General features: G+C 39.8%; 1 protein-coding gene across 3 annotated transcripts in view; it reads left to right on the top strand.

The window, feature by feature from the left end:
• LOC112983250 (transient receptor potential cation channel subfamily M member 6) overlaps nucleotides 1-16,056 on the top strand; it is a 96,319-nt gene that overhangs the window by 39,314 nt on the left and 40,949 nt on the right. For 2 of the 3 annotated variants that reach the window (XM_026100239.2, XM_026100240.2), the window contains exons 13-21: nucleotides 3,304-3,438; nucleotides 3,981-4,034; nucleotides 6,355-6,495; nucleotides 8,255-8,392; nucleotides 9,450-9,730; nucleotides 10,735-10,963; nucleotides 11,534-11,689; nucleotides 14,395-14,529; nucleotides 15,562-15,690. In XM_026100239.2, coding sequence (XP_025956024.2) covers nucleotides 3,304-3,438; nucleotides 3,981-4,034; nucleotides 6,355-6,495; nucleotides 8,255-8,392; nucleotides 9,450-9,730; nucleotides 10,735-10,963; nucleotides 11,534-11,689; nucleotides 14,395-14,529; nucleotides 15,562-15,690 — 1,398 coding nt within the window. The remainder of the gene's footprint in view (nucleotides 1-3,303; nucleotides 3,439-3,980; nucleotides 4,035-6,354; nucleotides 6,496-8,254; nucleotides 8,393-9,449; nucleotides 9,731-10,734; nucleotides 10,964-11,533; nucleotides 11,690-14,394; nucleotides 14,530-15,561; nucleotides 15,691-16,056) is intronic. The other variant, XM_064502925.1, reaches the window with a different exon arrangement.

Genomic DNA, 16,056 nt, shown 5'->3' with positions numbered 1-16,056 from the left:
TTAAAGCACAGTCTGTTTAAGATATTAAAGAAAGAGGACACTCTTTATTCATTATTGTCTAAATGTCTATCCTGTTTGAGTAAGTCAGAAGTATTGAGCTTTTGCCATTTTTATCACTGAAGATATATTTTGGCAAGGCCTGTGGATTTGTATCCTCCTTTTGCTAGCCATTTGCATGAGAAGTATGGATGCTATAGAGGCAGGTGGAACCTACTTTGAATGGTGAATTGGTATAACTCATGAAAAAGTGAAGAGTGAAAGCTGTACTCTTAAATGAGAATGTTAAATTTTGGTGGTTTTTTTTGCTGCCTGATATTTTCATGTAATGCTTCTGGTTCTTGTAGTGTTGAAAATAATGAATGACAGTTTCCCATTCCCCACCACTGTGACACTGATGATTTTAGAGAACTGTTTCATAGTACCCCTTCCCTCCTTGGTTTTCCGAGCTGCTAATCTGCTTTGTTTCTCCTTAAGTCTGACAATCTTTGCTGCTCTTCTGCTCTTTCTCCAGATCTTTAAGTCTTTTTTTTGGGATAGGCTGACCAACACTCCACCGAGTAGTAAAGATGTCAGGTTCTCCATGTTCTCCATTGAATTATTTAGTGATGTACTAATATCTTATACATTATTTTGTAGTCATCGAAAAGGAAACCCTAATATTCTGTATGTCTGTTTGACTAGTACTGAATTTGTATTCATGCTTTCAGAAGATAGGTCCACTAACATCTTTTCTGAATTAGTTTCAAGACTGACATTGTGCAGGCTGGGTTATTTCACCAGTGCACATTATTTGAGATTTACCAATGTGGAGTTTCACCTTTTTTTGTTTTTTTGCTTTTTTGTTTTTTTGGCTGGTGAGTCTTCTGCAGCTCTTCATGACAATCAGCTTAATTACTGTGAATGTTTTTGTATCATCAGCAAGTATTGTCAAATCAATATGCAACCTGTGGGACTTCCTTGGACTCCCACCACCTATTACTATTCTTCTTTCCCATCATTTGATCACTTATTAATCAACGAGAGGACATTCATCTTGTGACAGTAAAATTCCTTTAAAGATTTTTCAGGAAAGCTGTTATCAAAAGTTTTTTGAGGGCCACAAAAGTACTCTATCAATCAGAAAGCCTTATCCTCATTGGCTTCCGGAAAAACCTCCAGTAGCTTTATGATTGCGCTCTACAGATTATTTGTGTTGCCTCACATTTACCCATGTCCCTATTAGTGCTATTGCTTATCATAGTTTCATTATGTTTGTTCATACAAAATTCTGACTGTGTGGATACGCAGTACCCGAACAACATGAGCACCTCTGTCCTTTTGAAAAATTGGCATATTTTTTATGGTTTCGCAGTCTGCTGGCAGAGAGGCCGATTTCACTGCAGTTCAGTTCCCTGGGAACTCTTAGGTGAATACCACCTGGTCCCGACGATTTGCTACCACTTTATTGATGACTTCTGAAATCTTTTCTACCAACACTTCAGTTTCACACAGTTCCTCAGATTTGTATGCCATAAAGAATAGCTTTGATGTAGGAACTTTCCTAACATATTCCGTAGTGAGCAGCGAGGCAAAGAATTAATTTACGGTTTCTGCAATAGCCTTACCTCCTTGAGTGTTTCTTTTACACCTTGATCATCTTTTGGCCTTACAGATTAACTGGCAGTCCTACTGCTCCCCCTCCTCTTCTTCTGATTTGTTCAAAAAAGATCTTTGTACTTGTTCATATCTATTTCAGTGCAATTGTTCAGCATCATTTTGAATGAAAAAGCCATTGTCAAATAATGAGTATGTTCTCCCCTTCAAGTAAGATGTAAAGAGCTCATAATAAACAATTCTTACATCTGTTATTGCTTCTCCAAGCAAAAATTGGAAAGGCATATATGCCTTTTTTTTTCCCCATTAAGCAGGTTAAAGGTCTTACATAGTAATATGTTCTTCATACATTGTAAAGAAGCAAAAAAAAAAAAAAAAAAAAAAAGACCTAAGTACAATTCTAAAGCTGTCTTTTGACTTAGTTGCATTCTTAATTAACGAGGAGTAGCCTCCCCCTGGTACAATTGTAAAGGCCTACAGTTTCTGCATGGTTATTGTGGCCATGTGTTCAAATTTTTTGAAATGGCTATTTAAGCAGGAATCTGTGACTGTTCATGCAGCCTTGGTATTTTTTGTTATGTATTTCAGTATTTCAGGGAAACATGCATGGTTATATACCAATTGAGGGCATTTCTTTTTAGAACTCTGGTCCTAAAAATTCAGCTGGTAAGGATTATAATCAGTTGTTACTATGTTTCTGCTTAAATGTCAGCTCAGTTCATTCTCAAATGGACTTTGCAACAAAGAATGTCATTCTCCTAGTTATCACTTTAACCTCTTTAAGACACACTGCCAGCCCAAGGAATGACTGCTCAAGGAAATTTAAACCAGGAAGGGTCACCTGAGATATTTCTGAAAGAAACGATAATTCAGAGGCATTGTGCATGCTTTCTTTTGACGTGCAAGGATTCTGTAATGTTTACTGATCATCTTTTAATATTGCAAAAATCCACAAAACATAAATGCATACATGCAGGACCAGTTTTACATAGTTAATGCTGGTACCTGCCCTATTTGTATGCCAAGATTCTCATTTTTCGCACCCAGCTGCATTTTCTGAGCATGAGTATTCTGCAGAAGTCTTCTCTTCTTTTGCTGTCATAGTTCATCTTGTTCCCAACTCCTTTGCTATTTTGCATCAAGAAATCCTGTTGAGCTCTCTGCAGTTGCTATGACTAGAGTGCTTCCCCAGTTTGCTGCTGTCATAGGTAGGACTCTTCTTTGCAGTGACTTTCAGAGAGTTTGTCCTAACTCAGATCCTTTCTCATATTTGAAGAGAAATCTACATTAAAGAACTTCAAGTTCTACAAGGAGGTCTTGAAATATAGTACCTTGAAATGGTTTTTGTCATATGTCAAAAAAAGAAATTTTTTTTCCCCCGTTATCATACATTAGCTTCCAAAGTGAAATTGTGAGTTGGAATTGTGAGTTCCAAGTGAGCTGGAAATGTATTGTCGGAGACTGGCTGTGAAGTTAGATTTGTAGAAGTCTTTACAGATGTTGGGTTTATGGATAGTCGGTTTTTCTCCTCCTCTCTTTTTACACCAGTGCTTCCTGCGGCATAATTTTCTTTGGCCTATACACTTTAAATGTACCTAGAGGCAGATTATTGTGATAGAGGGATCACTAACCGTTCGAGAATGTTTTATTTATTTCCAAAAGAAGGTAATATTTTTCTAATCTTTTTCCCTTATCCCTGTCCTTCTGGAGGTTGGTGCCTTGGAACAAGCAATGCTGGATGCTTTAGTGATGGACCGTGTGGATTTTGTGAAGCTGTTAATAGAGCATGGAGTGAATATGCACCGTTTTCTTACCATATCTCGATTGGAAGAGCTTTACAATACAGTGAGTGTTTGAAATCCCAGTGTACAAAATGGTGCAGTGATGCACACATAACTTGTAGATATGAATGTGTAGAGAGAATAGCATCTTTCTTAAGAGATTAGATAGTAAGGACACATTTTAAAGAAGGACTTTTGAAAAAAACTTGAAAATGAGTATTTTTTCATCAGTTTTGATTGTAAGTTGGAGTTTTGGATTGCTGTCCTAGCTTTTTATTTTTGAGTTCATCGGCCTGAACCAGACCGAATACACAAATGAATCTGATGAAAAATATATTCTGATTTTAATTTGATTTCTGACATACACTTATCTTGCTGAAAATGGTCTACTGTTTAAGCAAGGTGATATCAAATGCTTTTTAAATTATATCCAGGTTTAAGATAAAAGAAATGTTGCAGATCAGTGTTTAAATGCTTCTGAAGAGGTTTGTGGGGGGAGCTTGAATAGCAGAGGCTTATTTTGAAGGTCTTTCAGCGTTCTTTCACAGTCTTGATTTTCAAGTGTAGAAAGGTATGTTCATTTGCTCTCTTCTTTTCACATCACAGAAACAAGGACCATCAAATCTGCTGCTGCATCACTTAGTTCGAGATGTGAAACAGGTAATATACATAGGAAAGGCTGGGGAGCAAAGAATGATGCTTAAAACTTCAGTGTCCAGCGGCATACTGCTATTAGATGATACTGGAGAGTGTTTAGGAATAGAAGTGATGGGTTCATTACTACACTCCTATATCTGGTGGTTCATCTTCATCCCACTAATCCCCCCAAGCAATTAACTAACATACTACTCCTGAATGCTCCCAAGAGCCCCATACCTTAATTTGAAAGCCCTGCAGTTCATATAGATGAGACTGTCTCTTTCTTAAGTTACCAAAGTGACATTATGCAGTGATTGTACAAAGGGCTTAGCGAATTAGGGCAGTAATTATGCTCATTGCTTTAAGGTTGTTTTTTTTCCCTCAAAGCTAGAAAAGTCTTTCCTTGTTAAGCAGTAGCAGAAAGATACTGTGACAAGATGCTTTTTTTTTTCTTGTGCTGCAGTGCCTGGGAGAACAGAAGGTGGCAGTGGATGACTACTGCATGGAGCACTGGCTGAGTTAGGAGTGTAGGGGCAGCCTAGTTATTTAGCTATGCAGTTAATTTGTTTCATATTTCCGTTATCTGTTGCAAATCCCAGCATTGCTTACCCAAGAAGGGATGAGCTGTTCTTTGTGCATTTAGTCTCCACTGTAGGAGATGCCGAGATCCAAAACTAGATTATGTGGCTAATTCTTCCCAGGATATGAATACTGATGTAAAATAAAATGGCAAATCTGACTGGTTAGAGTAGTATGCTATCAAGTACTGGTATTTTTGGTATGATTTTCATATTTTGGATGACCTTAATGCCAGTCTCACTGATGTGATAGGCATAAGGGTATGCTGGTCTCCCTGGCAAGCTGTTTTCTGTGCTGTCCTGTACTGACGGGCCTATCTGAAGTCTAATTTATGTGATGGACCTGGAAGATCTCTGTAGTGAAAATACATTCAGCTTTTTCAGGCTGAGGAGTTTGTCTTTCTCACTCAAACCGGAGTGATGGACTCCTTGATGTGATCCCTGTCCTAAAACCCTTGGCCTGGTTACCTCTCAGGACATTCTGGGAGATCTCAGTGTGTGATTTAAAGGGGAACATGAAATAGTGGAATTTAGGTGGAATGTGGATGCATAATTTAAAAATTTTCCACTCCAGTGGCAAAGCTAGACTCACTTGAGACCTGCAGATGGTCTAAATGTTGAAAAGACTTTCACACCTGAGCTTCTGTAAGTATGTGTGAGTGATTTGTGCACAGGTTGTGCAGTCACAATCTTTTTATATGATAATACAGTGTTTAGGACACTCACCAGAGAATTGTGAGCCTGGATTTTAGGACATAACCTCCATTACTATGACCAATTTTGCTGCTGCTGCTTTGGATTTGGGTGGAGATACATGGGTGCAGAGAAGTATCTCTATACCTATAGGTGGGCAAAAATACTTGCTTAACTCTCAATGCCAGAGCTGACAAGCTGTCTCCTGTGAGACTGCTTTTTGCCACAGAGCTCTGGGAGCATGCTAGTGCCTCTCGTTCCCCTGGGCTGGATTGCGCTTGTTGGCTGGACTGAGAGCTGTCTACTAAAGTCTATTGAAAAAGCTCTGGCTAATGAAGAAAATGGCTTTTCACAGTTTGAAAGATACGGTCTGCTGGGAATATGTAACACCTCTGGTCCTTTCTATGCCCAGGCCCATTTTTCACTTCTAAGAGTTACAGCTTAAGATTTTACTGAAAATCTTTAAAGCTGGCATGGAAGATAGTCTGTTTGTCAGAGAATTTGCCCAAACCGTGTGTCCCGGAGTGACAGCAAAGAGAAACTGGGAAGCAATGGTGCTTTAAATGGAGGTGGTGAGAGGCTCAGAAGGTCTAGCTAATGTAAGTGCAGATGCTGTCCTAGTTATCTTGACAGTGTGGAGCCTGTACAATAGACCACCAGTCTCCAGGAATTATAAAACATATAAATATGTTTCATACACATCTCCTTCATTTATGATTAGGTAATGAACTGGCTTAATGAGTAAGTCTTACCATGCTAGTTTTCTCTTGTTTTCGGAGAACAACTCTTCGATCTGCCTAGCTCTTGGTCGTTTTATTGATGGATCATTGTCTTCACTGTTGAATGCAGCTGGTCTTCACAGAATCACAGGACGGTTGAGGTTGGAAGGGACGTTTAGAGATTATCTAGTCCGACCCCCCTGCTCAAGCAGGGTCACCTAGAGCAGGTTGTCCTGTCTTCTTTCACTGTTTGAAATGTCTTGTGAACATTGAACAGCACTGCCAAATGTTGACAGGGTTGGATGTTGCATGAAATAGCATCGCAAAATCTTGTGACATTTGGTGTTTCAGAGTACCCTTCCATTGGATTATAAGATATCACTGATTGATATTGGGCTGGTGATAGAGTACCTCCTTGGTGGAGCTTATCGGAGCAGCTACACAAGGAAACATTTCAGAATCCTGTACAACGATCTCTACAGAAAACACAAGGTAACATCCACAAAATGGCCACTGCTGGTCACCAAGGAAAGTCAAAATGTGACCCCTAAAAATAGCTCAGGTTATCATTGTGGTTTGACTGAAAAGTGTTGTTTAACTCTATTACATGCTTAGTGTGTTTTGTGGATATCTTAGTCAGCTGTGATAAATTTGCCAATAAAACAGCCAAATCTCCCCCAAACTACTCCCCTCCAGAAAACTATTGGTGACTGTTAAATTAACTATTAGTTCAACAGACTCGCCTTTGTGCCTGATAGCCAGATTGCATTCTTTCCTCTGGAATTCATCAATAAAGATCTTCAAGTCTGTGCCAACCACCATTTCCACTTTTGTGAACGCTCTTTCTGCTCTTAGCGCTTGAACCAAGTCACAGAAAAGTCCTTGAATTCAGTAGGCGTTGAATTAGCCTGTTGGAGGATGTCTGCATGGCACAGTGAAGAGACACTGGAGACCCCTGACCCACGGTGAAGAGACACTGGAGATCCCTGACCCATGTTCTGAGCAAATATCTTACCTTTTAGAAGCAGGTCAGCAATGGCCTGGGCTCGTGAACCACATTTGCCTGACAGCACTATTTCCTTAAAGCTCTGGTCATTGCCTGGCAGGTCTCCTGCCAGTTATGCCAGACTGCCTTCCAGACACAGTGTCTCTGCGCTGGAAGGGAATTACACTTGTCCATACGTGCTGTTTTGCACCTTCTGGATGCTGAAGGTGTTTCACTGTATGGCACTGCCTTGTATGGTATGTACATACTGTTAGCATCACCTCTGCAAACAAGTAACTCAGTTAAACTGCCTCAGAGCTACAGCCTGCAAACTTACTAGCTTCCTTGTTTCACCTATTCATTTTCCAAAACCAGTAACTTGAAAACAGCTTGAAGTTCTCCATAAATTATTAATTTATTAATCCAAATGTCACAGAAGGAGCGGATTCACTGCAGAGGAACATTCCATTTTCTCTCCCCAGTTTTCAGAGTGGAACTGGACTTTGGTTACAGTCCTTCCATCTGTAAAACAAAAAATACCATCATCTCAGTGTCTTGCTTTCATGACTGGCAGAAAAATCTTAAGGTGATTAGAGGAAATGAGAAGAAAAAATGAAAACTATGACTTGGAGTGAATAGAAACACTGTGATAGAGCTTCCTACGTGTCACTGACTTATTATAATGCCTGAAAAGTGATATTTGAGCTGCTGTAACACTTTTTACTGTGGCCTCATGAAGGACAACCTGTGCAGGGATGAGTGAAACCGAATTGTCTTATAACCAGGAGCTGCAGAGATGAGTGTTAATGATTCAGCCAGTAATGTTCTTCCTTCTGAGACAATATTGAACAAAATGCTCAGGGATGCTAGACATGCTGTCCTTCAGAAGAAATGATAAGCAAAAGGTCCAGAGCACTTCCATTTGTTTAAGCGCTTATGGCACTTTTTGTAAGGGTAAGCACTCAGGAAACATTCCAGATTGGGTGATTTCATTCTGGTTATGTTGTTTTAATTGGTGGATGCTATTGGGGGAATCAGTATTTTGTCTTTTAGAGATTAAGAAATATATTTTTTAATTTTAGATGGGATACAGGCCATTGTTTCCTTGATAGTACAAGCTCCAGATGCAGTTACAATGATAGCTGTCTCACTGGTCTTTGAATAACGTCAGTTTTCACAGGCACTGTTGAAATCAGAAATAAATACAGGCAAACTTCATCCCTAATCTGCATTTCTCTGTGTTTTATGGTCTACCTTTGGATCTAGAGAGTGCTTTCCAGTTTTTCTCAGAGCCTGTCTCATCATTCCCTTCATCACAGTAATCACATGGGTAGCAGAATGGGATCCGCTGAACATACTTTGCATTCTCAGTTCTTCAGAACCGCACAGCCTTACAAATGCAAGGTAATGTAATTGTTTATTCTAGCCTTAACTTTGGACATATGATGCTGCTAATCAGTTTGCTGAGAGATTTATTTTAGACATATTCTATTTAGTCGTATTATTTATCATAATTCAATTTAAATTCAATGGAAAAGGTGTTTTACTGTGCACTATTCAAGAAGTACAGGTCTTGCAATTTTAGTGTTGAATGCAAGCCGTGATTCCTCCCAGAATACTTTTAAACTTCCATTTACTGGTTGATAAGGGCTTTCGTTCATTGAACATGTAACATAAAATTTCTGGGCATACAGTATGGGTAGAAACTCTTCCTATTTGGAAGCAATAGTAGGAATGCTCTGACTTTCCCTATGTTTTCTCATGATTGCTTATTAAAGTAGCTACAGTAAGCCTTCTAAGAAGAGATATAGTTCTGTTACCTGGAAAAGGATGACAAAATATTTTGTTAAAAAAAAAGACCGTTAAAAATCAAAGATCCCCACATACTCTCATATGCCAGACAAAACATAAAGTTAAATGAATTTAATTGACTTTGTTGGAATTAGTCTGAGCTGAACAGAAACCATTATAACCCTGAGAAAACCTGAGATGTACTTCACTTAAACCAATAAACCAATAAGACTTTTGCTTTGCCTTTAATAGGGAAATATCTAGATATGAATGTATAGCAAGTTTACACTAAAACTGTGACAGACGTATTAAAAATCACCATTAACTATCACATATCTGTTGCATATTTCAATCCACTGATTGCTTTTCTCTTTTGTCATGAAAAAAAAAAAGAAAAGTTTAATACCTTGCTATCAAGGGAGTGGGAGACTAACAGTGCAGGCTGTAAATGTCAAGGGTACAGATTACTGAGAAACGGGTGTTTTTCCTCCATTGATGCAGGCAACTTCCTACTGTTGATGATCTGAATGTGATCCTAGCTATGGCTTAAGACTTGAATAATGATAAAACCATTTGCTACCTGTAATTCAAATCTGCATGTTATTTTAATTACATGAATCTGAACCTCAGCAGTTCATTCGGATTTTCTATCCTTTAAACAAATTTATAGGAAAGATCCACTGCTTTCCATAAGTCTAAGAAGAAGTCGAAAGAGTTTATAAACTTCGCAGAAGACTATGAGTCATTTGGCTTTATTTACCCCTATAATGACCTCTTGGTTTGGGCAGTATTAATGAAAAGGCAGAAGATGGCAATGTTCTTCTGGCAGCATGGAGAGGAAGCCATGGTCAAGGCCGTTGTGGCTTGCAAACTCTACCGGGCAATGGCCCACGAAGCTAAGCAGAGCAACATGGTGGACGACACTTCAGAGGAGCTTAAAAAGTACTCAAAGTATGAGTTCTCCCTTCACTTCAGTTAATAAAGATCTGCAGTGCTTAGAATGGTTAGACATTTTTCTAATCCACTAAGAGCTTGTCAGATTAGTGGTGCCACAGACTATAGAGTGTAAAAAAAATACTTTCAGCTGCCCAGCATTCATAGTGTATAATGACGCTGGATACTAGTGAACAGTCTGGTTGAGATTTAAAGGAAAACTGTTAGTTAAAAGGTCAAATGGGAGATTGAAATTTCCCTGACAGCTTTGCTTACCAATTTATCATGTTAAAAAGCTATATGGCACATTTGTGTTGGACTTTTCAAACATGTTGCACATGGTAATGAGCAAGCTTGAATTCTGCTCCGCGTAAGACCTAAAGAAAAAATACGCTGAAATAGCTGAGTGAAAAAAAAAAAAAAAAAGAAAGAAATAGACCAAGAAGGTTTTTTTCAAGTTTGTGATTTCATTTTAGTCTTTTTCTGCTAATTTTTCTTGTTGGTGTTCTATTGTATGCTTTCGTAATCATAATGCCTCAGATTCAGAGTACAGTAAGATGTGCTGTCTTGTTTTGAACACAGCTCCAAAGATCCTTTTAAAGGAAGGCATATTTTCATAGAGGAGTCTCTCCTAAAAAGATGTGTAAGAGCCAGTGCAAAAGAGAGTTGCTGTTGCAGCTACCTGCAGTGCTGTCCACAGTGATGGCACGTCTGTTGTTGAAGGAAATACACTGACCTTTATAGGGTCCATTTTGATCAAAGAAAGAGGTTAGGAAAAAAACAAACCAATCACAAAAGCAGAAACCAGGATCACACTAAAGCTTGTGATTACAAGTAAATATTAGATATTCCCTAAATTATTTTTCACTGGGTATATTGATAAAGCAATGGGAAAAATGGCAGGAGGCATGCTTACTGCAATTGTTAGCTGAACAGAGGTTTCAAAACAACCTCTTTGCACCAGTGATTTTGAGTTTTCATTGATCCCTTTTATATTGAATATTAATTCTTTACTGTTCTAGGGAATTTGGGCAGCTTGCCTTAGATGTGCTGGAGAAAGCATTCAAACAAAATGAGCAGATGGCCATGAAGTTGTTGACCTATGAACTGAAAAACTGGAGCAACTCAACTTGCTTAAAGCTGGCAGTGTCTGTGGGACTGCGGCCTTTTGTATCTCATACCTGCACACAGATGCTGCTGACTGATATGTGGATGGGACGCCTGAAGATGCGGAAGAACTCCTGGTTTAAGGTAACATCACTCGATTTAGTTTTTCCTGAATGTTTAGATGCTTTGTAGGTGTCTCCTTGGTTATGAACTGATTTACTGCGGCTTCAGACAGACATGCTCTGGCATGGATGGGAACTGATAAATATCTGGGGAAGAGAAGACAAGAGTGGAAAGGAGGACAGTTCCTGCTGCTGTTTTACTTTTTTTGAGAAAACAGCTGAGAGGTTACATTGGGAGAATGCATCTTCTGAGTTTTCTTTATCTGTTTCTACTCCCTCAAGCACCCTCCTCACTCACACCTGCTCCTCTGGCAGACCTGCTGGTGGGAGGAGCGCCCTGTCGACATGGAGGGTGGTATCTGTAGTATCCACAGATACTGCCAACTCTCTCAAAAGCCACAAGACAGTCAAGAGTAACACACTTCTTCAGAGGCTCGAGGAGTGTGATATGGAGTTTCCTGCCTCAGCAGCTCCCTCCAAAGTCTGGGCTTTTGCCCTGGATTTGTGCTGGCACCGTGCATAGCTGGCTTTGGCCCCAGGTCTATGCTATCCATGCCAAATTAATTTACTAAGTCTTATGTTTCTCTTTTAGGTCATTGTAAGTATTCTTCTGCCTCCCACCATCTTGATGCTGGAGTTTAAAAGCAAAGCAGAAATGTCTCATGTGCCTCAGTCTCAAGACTTCCATCAGTTCACATGGTACCATGGGGATGAGAGCCCAGCCAGCACTAAAGATGCATCATCTCTGGTGAGTCTGCAGTGACTAGTCATTTGTGTCTCACTGTCTGTCCCTTTACCGTAGTATATTTCTGAAGGGAGAGGAGGGGTGATCACCTGGAAATGTCAGGGCCTGCGTCTCAAGAATTAGGGGTTCAGTCCTTGGTTCAGATGCGGACTTCTTGTGTGAACTTCAACAAGTCACTTTATCTGTCCTGGGTGTCTCTTCCCTATTTGTAATACCGCGATCTTTCCCAACCATACAGGAGTGTAATAAAATTAGAATTAACTGGTTATGCAGGTATTACAGGGCACGAGGTCTGTTGAAGATGCAGATAAATACGTCTGTAATCTTATATTCTGTGTAATCTGACAGTGGTTTCATATCATACACAAGATGGCATCCATAAAACTCGATTCAGTTTGCACAGTCAAGCACTCCAAAATAGGGAGATGCCAGAGTTGAGGATATCCAAGAGTGAGAACAGCGTCACGTGCCTCTCCACCTCCGTTTTTCTTCCCATTCTGCTTGGCCAGCAGCCTCCACTCTGTGTCTTGGTACTCAGCCTCTCTCCTCCTCTCTCTTGCCATCCTTCATTCTTAGTCTTTCCTTGAGATATCTTGTCCCAAATTACATCACAGCCCTTCCAGAGGTCCAGCTCCTGCCCTCCTTGTTCAAAAGAAGGGAACCTCTACTTCTGCATTTCTTAAGCCTAATAGAGGCATCACTTAAAGCACAGGAGAAGGACTCTGCTTTTGGTTTAATCACCTGAACTGAGGCCTGAAACACTCTGCAGGGAGCTGTAGTTGCACAAAAGTCCTTCTTAAACCTGGCTGTGGATAATCACCAACACAGGTGAAATCTTGGCCTTTTAAGATCTGAATTCCTCCAGATTTCTGCTAATCAGAGTCACATGTCTGTCCCATTTTCTGCACTGAAATTTTCCAAAGGTTTTCAATCTGAGGCAGACAGCAGACACAGAGAATTTCCATCCAAATGGGTAAGTGTCGGTGAAGCCCTAACCAAATGAAAGCAGAATTGTCAAGTGAGACATGTCAGGCAATCTTATTTGCTGTGCCTACAGCTGATAAGTGTTGTGGATTGCTTGAGACCTTCTCCATTAACTTTCAATTTGCGTAAAACAAAAGTGAGCAGATAGTTCTCGAGGACATTCCCAGCAGCACGGCCGACCTGTCAATGCCACGCCTGTGTTTTCTCTCTCTGATGCAGAAAAATGCTTGAAGCACTTACCTCCTGCAGTGCCTGTCTAATATAGTCAGCTCAAAAAGGCTTTCGATGGTGTTAGGTAACAGCTATGATACAGAGGAAAGGCCAGTTGTAATTATTTGCAGCAGGGACTCCCTGCAGCCTGGTAGAAGGCAACAAAGCAACCTGTGTAAGTGTGTGTCTGACCTGCCTCAGACAGGGGTGCTTCCTTTCTGAGCCAACGATAAGCTGATCTTCCTATTCTGTCTAATGTAGAGTGGTGGTTAAAAGGCTGAGCTACCACTTCTTAAATACTCTGATATGAAATGCAATAGCGAAAAGTGTAGCAAATTGCAACACTGTATGAGTGCCACATAGAGGGTTTCTCATCCGCAGTCAAATTCCACTGACCTACTGTGGCCCTCGCTCACAGGACAAATTCTCCCCTTCACCTCAGCAAATCCAGTGTTAAGATGTCAGGGTGATTCTGTGTATCAGATTCTCTCTCTTTAACACATTTCTGAGTCTAAAGTGATGCATAAATTGCAGTTTTCCCCCAGTTGCCCAGGGAAATGTTGTGTATTAGGAATAAGCCTCCATGTTACAAGAAAAATGCTATCCTGCGGATGTCTACTAGCAGTAGATTTTAGCATTGCTACTAGCAGAGGCAGTTGACCAGCCCTGAAAAAAAACTAAACCAGGTAGCTTGGTTCCCTCAGCCCTGCCCAGCTATTAGCTGTTTATAGTTCCCAGGCCCCTCCATCTCTCAAAACCCCTTTCAGTAGCACCTGGTTTTCTTGGTTGCCCATGGCTGTGGATCTGCAGCTTTTCTTAGGCTTCAGCAGCACCTCAGATATTTATACCTTCATTAGGGTACTTGGATAAGTGTCAAGCTCTGGATGTACAATCAAATGTGTTTTTTCTTTCTTTTGTTTGTTTGTTTTGTGGGAGGTAATAAGTTATCTGTATTTTTTTGTATAGGCATCTTTGTAAGAGAGTACCTGTTTCATCATGTTCTAATCAGATGTACATCAAAAATAACAATTGGAATTGCAATTGCCCTGACATTTTCTGTGTGACTGTACTCTGACCTTACAGTGTGCTGAACTGTGGCACTCATTCCCTTTTTTCAGAGCACCATCCGGTTGTCAGTGGGTTTCAAGCCAAGGCTCTTCTGTCACATTGGAAATTTTTATCCTTATTTTACAGCTAAGAGAGGTGAGACAGAGAGGGATTAAGTGACTTGCTGAAAAACTTACAGAAATCTGTGTCAGAAATAGGAGTGGGTTCAGGTCTGCTGATGCCCAGTCCAGTGCATTCAATTGCAAGAGCAGACTCTAATGATTGTATCAGAACAGTGTGTGTGTGTTAATTATTGCAAATGAGATAGTTGCAACAGGACAAAATCAGGATGTTTCTACCTTTAGAACAAAGCTTAAACACCTGTGCCTGGCTTCCTGCTAACATGGCACAACTTTTGCAATCGTACACCATGGTTTCTTACTTTTAAAATGCTGTTTCCTCTTAAGAAGGATTATGATGTGGAGAAGGCACCTCAGAAGTCCGATGAAAGCCACGTGGACAGCGGACAAGGAAGCCTTCCTGGAACTAGAAAAATCTATGAATTCTACAATGCACCAATTGTCAAGTTCTGGTTTCACACGGTTGGTCATCGCACTAGAACTCATGATGCCAAAGTCCTCTTCTGATCCTTTAAATGTCGCTACATACCACATTTACTTTGTCTAACACTAATTTACAGGCAATTAGTGGTGAAGAATGGGAAGACACTTGAATTTTTCTCTCACAGTTATTTTTTTCAGCCCAAATTGTGCAGCTGCAGTAAAAAAATCTGGTTATAGGGGACTAAAGGAAAATCCCAAGCACAGGTTTTTTTTGGTAGTTAATTGCATCTGTAGAGATAAACTTGAATCTGACCTTAAATACATAAAATTTCGCACATATTCATGTCCCTTTCTTTAGAAACTGTTTCTGAAGGAGTGAATTTTGATATAGGATATAGTTTGCTACAGACAAATATGCATTTATCAGATCACTTTTTGTAACTAACCCTGTATCAGTAGAATTTGTGATCTTTAAGATTGCAATGTACATAAACTATTATTGCTTTAAAAGGTTGTGGTCAACAGCTTTGTATTTTCTTAGTTTATTATCTCAGGTTTTTTTTATAGTATGTTCTAGAATATATTTTTTCCACCTGATATTATTCCTTCTGTGTTTTGGCAGGCACTGATAAGCTAGCAGCATTACACTTAGCTCTGGGAGTGGTTACTTGCTCCTACAGAAGATTAGGATGAAAGCCTAGCACTGCCTTTACATCCAAGTAGTGGCATGCAGATATAATATACTTTGTCTGAGCTCTGGACATTGTGGGGTTAGGGCCCAGGTGGACATGCGCTGCATGCTGCTTGGGACATTAGTTCATCTTCCGCTTTGGGTCTTTCAGCACTGAAGTGCCAATTTTCAAATCATATTTAAGGGTATTCCCCATTAAAAAAAAAAAAAAAAAGCTTTGGAGAGCTTGAGTAAAGATTTTGGGCTCAAAAATTTGACAGTGCCACAGTAATTTGAGTGTATTTTCTCAGGTGAAATACTTGTTAGTATGTTTGCAGAAATATGTTGGTTTTTTGTTACAGTTGTCTGTGCATCTGGAACATGTGGTATGTGTTTTGTAGATGGCGTACATGGCTTTTCTCATGCTTTTCACATACACTGTGTTGGTGAAGATGGAAGCGAGACCTAGTGGGCAAGAGTGGCTTGTTATTGTTTATATTTTCAGCACTGCCATCGAAAAAGTCAGAGAGGTAAGCTTTTCCATTTCTACTCCTCATCTTTAGAGGGTATATTATAGACTAAAGAATATCATAGCCTACATTCTTCCTGTAGAGAATTTTGCATGGCATAGGAAAGAAATGCATACAACATTTATGCTTCAAAAGTCTTTTACTTGAAGACAACTACTGGGGCTTTCAAAAAAGGTTTTAAAGTTTGTCCTTAAATCTCCTAAAGCTGGTAATGTGCAGGTTGCTTGAAAGTCATGGTGCTGAATTGCGATTTGGAGCCTTGGTGTTGGCATCAGTTTCTTAAATTTTTGGTATAGACCATTAAACTTACAAGAAATAAGGGATTTTTCTTTAGGTATTTACTTTAACTGTGGACATCATTGTCAA

This window comes from Dromaius novaehollandiae, chromosome Z (assembly GCF_036370855.1).
Source record: "Dromaius novaehollandiae isolate bDroNov1 chromosome Z, bDroNov1.hap1, whole genome shotgun sequence".
In the NCBI taxonomy this organism is placed as follows: domain Eukaryota; kingdom Metazoa; phylum Chordata; class Aves; order Casuariiformes; family Dromaiidae; genus Dromaius; species Dromaius novaehollandiae.
This window is presented reverse-complemented; position numbering and strand designations above follow the sequence as displayed.